Here is an 8,639-nt window from a genome sequence, read left to right as displayed (position 1 = left end):
AATGTCAATAAAAGGGTGTTAGAAGTTTTAATAACATCAGTTGAAGGGTACTACAAGTCCCTTAGGAACTGTAATAGTCTTCCACTGATGGTACTGAAAATAGTATTATTTTATGGTTCTGAGACAGTTATCGGCTTATCCTTGCCTGTACCTTATGAGAAATTATCTGGTGACAATATTTAATATACATAGATGGGATAGGCTAATAAATGGTCCCAGAAACAAATACAAATGACTGCAGGGGATTATAAAGGGCATACAGCCTCAAAATTGATTCAACTATATCCAGTTTCATGTTGCGCTTTATCTTCTAGTTAATGATTTAGCTTTCCTTCTGAATGACATCAATGCAAACACATTAAAGATCACCGATGTCAAATAACAGACACAAGTTTAATTGGTTCCTTTACTGTTGTACCAGAATGATAAACTGTTTGTTTGGCTCACAGTTTTTCCTGCCTTGTCACTCAGTTATCTTTAAGCAAAAGAATGTATTTTGCACAAAACTTCCACAGTTTACACATAATTTCAATTATTTACACTTTATTTTATCTGATTACTCTGCCATGAAGATATTTATATTCCAACAAAGAAGATCTAGGGGACAAAAAATATTGACACAATTAGAGTCAGAATAAGACTATTGATGCTAACAGCTTTAAGCAAGCAGAAACTTTACATGGTCATGTTATGATTCAAAAAGGCAAATTGGCGAGGACCACATTTCGGTGAAAGCTGTATCAATGGCTCGATGCAAATTGAAAAGCACTTAGAGGCTGCATATTTAACAAATATTCAGAGCCTTCTTTAAACGTGGCAAAGTAATAGGTGGAAATAAGCTGTACCATAGTGACTTTTAAAATGTGTCTTAAAACGGTCTTCTCAGCTACATAATTATCAGCTTGGTACAGGTTTTATGGAACTATAAAGGAAGGCAGCTTAACAGTCATGGAATCATGTATCATCTCATGGACTCTCGGCTGGTTTGATTGCAGACAACCAGATTTCCTAACCTGTAACAGCATTTCTCTTCTAGGGAGACAAATGTCACAGGAATAGCCTTGGATATTTTGACATGCAGTTTGAACTGTAATATCAATCTGCAAAAGACAATATTTTTCATTTACTGATTTATTTCTCAGAGGGACATTGTATATTTGTCTTATTACAAATACTAAAGATAAAATTACTAAACTGCTCGTTTAAAAATGTCCTTTTCACGCACTGCTAAGCCACCATGGCATTATACGACTCGGAACTAAAAAGCCCTTGCTGTTTTCCTTCAAGTTAAGCCCTTACAGGCTCAGGAGCACCTTACAAACTGGAGTTGATGCCGGAGGCCTAATGTGATTGTCATCAGTGAATCTTACAGCACCTGTGAGTAAAGCTGTCACACCTCCAAAGAGGCAAATCTATCATTTACAGAGCAGGAGCAAAGTGGTGGTCTCCCGCCTCTGCATTTAAGCTTTGAGGGGGAGGGATGACGATGCAGCCTTCTGGGTGCGCTTTCTGCACTGGCCCGCTTGATACAGAATCTAGTGTTGTGCGAGTTTGTGTCGGATTCTGAGTCAGCGTGTTCCACAATCGTTACGAAGGGTATGTAAAATTGCGATACCTCCACCCAGGTTTACGATAACGCTCTGTTTTGCAGCACGAACGTCAGCGTGGTTTTTATCTTAAGTCTAAGCCCCAGGCACAACCCGTGAAAGACTCGACCTTTTTAGTACGAAAGGGCTCCTCCAACTTGGTGTCACACTTCTCTAAAGCGAAGCAACAGCCGCATTGTATTACGGTGGTAGAAAAGCAGAAGACACGGGGGACTCCGCCAACGACAGTGAATTTCCTCAGCCGGAGCATTCCTGCGCTGCTCTCCTTGGGGAAGCGAGCGTCGCTCAGGAGAGCACGGCCCGTCAGGAGCCGGGCTGCCTCTTGACCGTCCCCCCTGCCGCCCTGTGGAGCGCCGCACCTAACGCGGGGTGCCGGCTTCGTGCCGGTGGCCGGCGCGGGCGGGCCGCCAGCAGTAGGGCCACGGGGCCGGCCTGCGCCCGGCCCGCTTTCGGGCGACCCGGCGGCGTCGCGTCGCGTCGCGTCCCGTCCCGCCCCGCCGACGGCAGCGAAGGGCTCCCCCTCAGCGGCGGGACAGCCGTTTCCCCCCCGGAGGGGCTCCGCGCCGGCCCGGACAGCCCGAGCCGCTCCTCCCCCACCGCTGCCGGTGAGGGGGGCGGCGCCGGGCGAGGACGCGGCTCCCGGCCCACGGGCGGCCGGCCGCCCGTCCTCCCGCCCGCCGGCCCCTGGGCGGCCGCAGCCCCGCCCGCGGGGCGGGGCGGGCGCTGCCTTGGCAGCAGCCGGGACGCCGCGAGCGGCCGGCGGTGCCGCCGCCATGCTGCGCGCCGCGGCCCCCTTCCTCCGCCCGCAGAGAGGGGCCCGGCCCGGGCCCGGGCCCGAGCCCCCGGCCGGCGGCCGCCCGCCCCCGGGGGAGCAGCGCGCGCGGGCGGTGGCCGCCGGCGCCGCTCGCGCTCGCTCCGCAGCGGCGGCGGCGCCCGAGGAGCGGCGGCGGAGGGTGGCCCCGCTGGCGGCGGCCCCGCCGGCCGAGGCGGGAGAGGAGCCGCTCCTCAGGGGCATCTTCGAGATCAGCAAGAGGAGCTGCGACGTGGTGCTGAGCGCCCGGCGGCTCCGCTGGAGCCCCATCCTGCCCGAGAGCCCCACAGGTGGGACGGGGCCGGGCCGGGCCCGGCCGGGCCCGGCCGGGCCGGGGGCGTCCGGGGCCGGGGCCGGGGCGCGGGGGCCGGGCTCCGGCCCAGGCCTCCTCCGGGAGCGGGCGGCGGGGCCGCCCGGGGCCGGCTGGCCTTCCCGCGGCGCTGCGAGGGAAAGGGCAGCTGGGGCTGGGCCTCTCCGGGCAGGGCGGTGGGGAGTCGCCTTAAAACCGGATTACAGTAAACTGGTTCAAGTCGGTGCTGTCAGGCGTGTCTCCTCCCTTCAAGGTTATGCTGGCGATTAAAAAAAACAGCAAACCAACAAATTGGTCATAACACAATGAGCGTCTCGCGTCTGAACCGGCTCTTCCTCGGGAAGAGACTTTACTTCTCGGCCGGTGACACGAAAGGGACGAAATGTAAGAGATGGTGTTTTTATGGCTTCTTAGCCCCAGGCAGAACAGTGAGAGGCTTTGATTTTGTTTCTGCTGCGTCAGCTTTTCTCGGCTTACTCTCTTTGACAGGTACATAAACTGGAGCGCGTACAGGTGGGTATGGTTTTGTGAGACGTGCCTGAGTTTTGTGATGAGGCTTCTGTGGCAGGTTGTCTTTGCCCTGGGCTTCTCCGATAAAGCAGCGTGCTGTGAGAAAGTGCTGTTATAAAGGATTTGATCAAGTGAAACAAACTATACACAAAAGTTTTAGAAGAAAAGGAATGCTCCTGAAACTTATCCAAATAGTCTTTTTTCTCCAAGAAACTGTGGAATCGTAAACTTACTTTCAAAACTACACACGCACTCTTAAAAGTGCTTGTTTACTGCTGTGACCTCCCACTGCTTATGTGAAGGAGAAATCAGTTGCGTTCAGGAATGCAGAGTTTCCAGATAGCACGGTTGCCTTCTTGTATGGCACAGTTAGCTTGTCGAGGCCTGAAATACAAGGTTTATTTTAGTGTAATTTTGGACAGAACTTAAAACCTCATATCAGTAAGATCCAACAGCCATAAACTCCGCATACAGAGAAACAAAGTTTCTTCCACATACCAGTTTTTCGATGTTATGATCATCTGTTTCTCTTCAAGGTAGTCTGTATGCTGCAGAGGCTGGAGTGGTGTGGAAGCCTGTGATTCCAGCGCTGCTGCTGCTGCTGCTGCAGAGAAATACTCAGATGCTCACAGCTGAAGCTGTTATGCTTCATTTCATGTAACCATGTTGGGATATGTCCTGGTTTCAGCTGGGATAGAGTTAGCTGTCTTCCTAGTAGCTGGTACAGTGCTATGTTTTGAGTTCAGTATGTGAAGAATGTTGATAACACTGATGTTTTCAGTTGTTGCTCAGTAGTGTTTAGACTATAGTCAAGGATTTTTCAGCTTCTCATGCCCAGCCAGGGCACCTGACCCAAACTGGCCAACGGTGTATTCCATACCATGTGACGTCCCATCCAGTTTAGGAACTGGGAAGTGGGGGGCAGGGATTCGCCGCTCGGGGACTGGCTGGGTGTCGGTCGGCAGGTGGTGAGCAATTGCCCTGCGCATCATTTGTACATTTCAATCCTTTTATTACTACTGTTGTCATTTTATTAGTGTTATCATTATTAGTTTCTTCTTTTCTGTTCTATTAAATCGTTCTTATCTCAACCCAGGAGTTTTAGTTCTTTTCCTGATTTTCTCCCCCCTCCCACTGGATGGGGGGGAGTGAGTGAGCGGCTGCGTGGTGCTTAGTTGCTGGCTGGGGTTAAACCACGACAGGATACCAGAGCTACTGAAATCAAACTAATATGGTGTGATGCACAGCTATTGACTCTTATCCTCTCAATAGTGTAACTATGTTAATGCAGTGTTGTGCTTGGACTTAGATACCTGCTTTTCAGCAGGACCATTGAGTTCTGATGAGGGCCGCGCTCACGTGTGTATAGTCCTTCTTGTGGAGCCAGTCCGAGTGCCTTAGTAACGCCATTACACAATGCTGTAGCCTCGCTTCATTCCCTTTGGGATTAACTACAGGTCTCTGCGTACGTGATCTGAAGTGTGTTTTAGTAATTACTTAGTTCTGTGCGCAGTGCTCTAATTTGATTGTCACTTTATGTTCTGGCTACTTTAACATAGCTTGAATTGCCATATATCAGGAACTAGGGTCTACGATTGTCTTTTAATTGTCACCATTGAAGGATTTTAAGGTACACTCAGGAAGAATGAATTTTGCTGTGTATTGCTCCATGCTTCCAGGGATGGGAATATATTCTGGGTTTTTTGTTTGTTGTTTTTTTTTTTTTTCCTAGGAAAAATCCACCCTCTTAAGTTGCTACTTTGTATAAGATCTTTTCATCCTTAGATTACTCATGCAGACATTGGGAGCTTTTCTGTCTTCGCTCCTGAGAGGTAACAAAGTACACGGTGCTTAAAGTCAGGCATATTGCAGATGGCAGAACTTCAGGAGTCTTATGGAAAGCAGCACGGACAAGTTGGTGTCAATTATATCAGGATTTGGGCTTTTACTGCACATATATTAAATATATGCCAGTACTTACTCTGTCTCTGACAATTCAGTTTTGTACTATGTAGCATTGACCTGCTGAATAGTTTTGTTTCTGAGAAGCTCTTAATGTCCTACTTCTTTACTAGCTTCAGTGGAAAAGGAAGTGGTATCTTCCAGTCCTGAAGTCTGTGGTAGGCTATGAGTTTTTACTATAGGATTTCCAAATTCTTTTATGTCAAGTACTGACATTAAAGATAAAGGGGGTTTCAGTTCCTCTGTCGGTATAGATGCCACCGCTAAGTCATCTGTGGCTGTTCCAGGCTCTCTTTGAGAATGAAATACTCTTAAAAGGAAATTATTAGGTTGTTTCTGAGACCATTCTATCCTTCTAGCCCTGTTGTGATGGGAACACAACTGTCTACCTGAGCAGTGTTCAGAAGAATGCTTGTGACTCCTTCCTTTGGGCCAGCGTGGCTCTACGTGTGCCCGCCTGTGACTGCAGACAAGCTGAGCAGGAGCTGAAAATTTCACCATGTAGGGCTTGTTGCCCTTGCAGGGATGAATCCAGCAAAAGTCTTGTCTGTTTTTCCTTCCATCTCAGATAGAGTGGGTCAGGATGGTTTTAACCTCTGCAGGTGGAGAGGTCAAATACAGATTTTGGAGCTTGAATGTTTTTTCTCTCCTGCATTTGTGGATCCCCGTAGCAATTGCCCTGGGGTGTTGCAAAAGCGGGACCCGTACTGGTGCTGGGATGAGCTGTCTGTGTTACGGTCTCATTTGGTGTGACAGACGTACAGCAGTGCAGTGCTCGGGTCAAGCTGTCAGCAGGTACAGGAGATGGTCAATGGCTGTCTGGACAAGTCTATTCCACTGAGATTTGGCTTAAGCATGCTTTCTCCATCTTTATAATGTAGTTTGCCTTAGGCTCTAAGAGGTCAGGTCAGGTCTTTGCAATTTGCCACTGATGCTAAAAGTCTCCTGCTTGGACTTGTATGTAGTAATTCTTCCTATTTTAGTAAAAGACTTTTCTTCTATGGCAGTCACTCCAGTCTGTCAAGTCAGAGAACTAGCAGGTAGTTGCTTTCTCCCCTTTCCCCTAACCTCCCATCCCCAATAGTTCCCTAAAAGTATTCCTGTCTTGTTGAAGTCATCATTTGTCATCTGCATTTCTGCAGTTCCCATCATATGTTCTTAAATGTTGTAGCTCGTGCAGCCTTGGCTCCTTCAGCTTCTAAATAGAACTCAAGGCTCCAGCTTAAAGTTCCTAAGCAGGTAACATCTGCTGTGCTTGGACTTGATCAGGTCACGCTCACGTATGCATAGTTCTGCGCCATGGCACTGTTTCTGTGGAGCTTTTGGCAGTGTGATTATGAGGCAAACTTCCTTTTTTACTCTCTCTCTAATTTCTGCAGCTTCTGTCTCCTAGAGCTTTTTGGCTACCTGTGCTTTTGATGGCTTCCTTTGCTGTTCACTCTCCAGACCTTATAGTAAGCTCCCCAGCAACCTCTTCTCCCCTCTTAAATAAGCATGACCCAGTATGAGTTTTATGTGTTCTCTATTATAACAAAGCTTTGGGCAGAAGTAAGGCCTGGGCAGGCAACTGGATGTGGAGCCTGAGGGAGCGAATGTGTCAAGTGGGAATGTGGGTAGCGCGAGGCATGGCTCGGCTGCCCCCTCCGTAACGCTGCAATTACAGCATGGCTATGCAGCTCGGCTGAGCCTTTTCTTCTCAGCAGAGCCAGATACCCTCTGACCCATAGCTGGTTGCTTGCTTTTAACAATGCAGTGGGCATTGCGATGAGAAGTAGAGCTCACAGTAGCTACTAGTTTTTTTCTCTAACTTCTTTCTATGTAGCTTTCCTATGCTATAAATATAATCACAGAAACTAAGAAAAAACAAGACTTCTCTCTCTGTATTAATAATCCAGCTTTAAACTGTAGAGCTTCTCATTTTGGATGCTGCTTCAAAATCATAGCAGAAAAAGCTGCCTTAAGTACAGGTTTGAATATTATATGTGGTTTTTGGATGTTCCCAGAAGATAATACAAATGACTGAATAGTGGAAAAAAAATAATTACTTACATTTAAGAACAAATGCTCAGAATGGATTTTTTTTTTTTTTTGGTGTGGCTAAAGTTTAAAAGCTGATGAAATTTAGGGGAACAGCAGCAGTGTATGTGGGAATCGTTTGCATATTAGAACAGTTACAGTACAAATAGTGTCAGTTCAGTTGTCTTACGCTGTTCTTCCAATGTGGCTTGGTTTTTGCTGCTGAATGAGAACTTTAATCCTGATATTTCTTCGAAGCCTTCAGCATCTTTTTAAAGATTGCCATAGAATTTCCTGATTTACAACAATTGCAATTTTTCAGCAGATTTCTGTCAGATAGGAAATGGGACAAGACTGGCACTTGCTCAGTGTTTTACTGGTATGTGAAGTCCAGAGGCTTTTGATCATTATAAAAAACTTTCAAAGTGTAGTTTCTTGTGTGTGTGGTTTACTTGACTGAAGGGTATATGAAGTTGTTCTCTCAGGCTGACAGCATGTAGCCTGGACTGAGTATTTCGATAATAATTTAGATGAAACTTGCTTTTTAGATATAAGTAATTGAACATAATATTCTACAGTAATTGAGCAATAAGAAAGTAAGATCTCTGGAACAATCCAGCGGCTAATCTATTATTGAATATCTATTTTTATAATGAAGTAAAAAAGATCAACATGTTGTTTAAGTATACTATACTTCTAGATAGTATACTATAGTTCTTGTTGATATTCTTCTAAAATGTAGATTTATAAATACACTACATAAGTGCAGCAATAAGGAAAAAAAATCACTGCTGTATTGCAACAATGAAAGAGTTAGCAATAAAAGATTTAAAATTAATTCTGAGTGCATAGTGGCCTGCTGCCAAGGCTATTTAGGAACAGATGTGGCTGAAATAGATACCAATAGTCTGTTTGGGATCTCTAAAGTAAGACATCTGTCAGTCTATCGGTCAGTGAGGAATAATGGAAATGGGAACTGGCTGTTACAAAATGTGAATTACTGAAGTTCCATGTTGGTCAAATTCAAAGCTTTTCATGCTACTGCTGATGTGGAGAGAACATAATTTCTCTAAGTGGCTTATCTACTGTCCAAATAGGAAAACTGTTTTTAAGGAAGAGACATAAAAAAAATAATATAAAGTTTAACTGAGAGTGAGAGGTACGTCTATCGCATTAATATATGGCGTTAAGAAGTAAATTGGAGGGAGAAAGCATTCAGTTTTAAACAATCCCGTGGTGTCTGAACTTGTAAGACACTCAAATCTTTTTCAAGGAAGTCCATAAAATTAATGTCTTTTAGGTAAATGCTGCATGAAACTGCAAAATAAATTATTAATTTATAACTTTTTGTGAAAAATTAAACATATTTAATGAAATAAAGTATACTGATTAAATGTCTCTTAAAATTTATTTATTTGAGACA

General features: G+C 45.9%; 1 protein-coding gene across 2 annotated transcripts in view; it reads left to right on the top strand.

The window, feature by feature from the left end:
- Positions 1–2,291: 2,291 nt before the first annotated feature.
- CERKL (CERK like autophagy regulator) overlaps positions 2,292–8,639 on the top strand; it is a 61,762-nt gene continuing 55,414 nt past the window's right edge. For both annotated transcript variants that reach the window (XM_069781593.1, XM_069781592.1), the window contains exon 1: positions 2,292–2,708. In XM_069781593.1, the coding sequence (XP_069637694.1) occupies positions 2,381–2,708 (328 nt within the window). In that variant the 5' untranslated portion in view covers positions 2,292–2,380. The remainder of the gene's footprint in view (positions 2,709–8,639) is intronic.

Source organism: Haliaeetus albicilla, chromosome 4, assembly GCF_947461875.1.
Source record: "Haliaeetus albicilla chromosome 4, bHalAlb1.1, whole genome shotgun sequence".
Classification (NCBI taxonomy): domain Eukaryota; kingdom Metazoa; phylum Chordata; class Aves; order Accipitriformes; family Accipitridae; genus Haliaeetus; species Haliaeetus albicilla.
The sequence above is the reverse complement of the archived record's forward strand: the minus strand, read 5'-3'. Positions and strand labels throughout refer to the sequence as shown.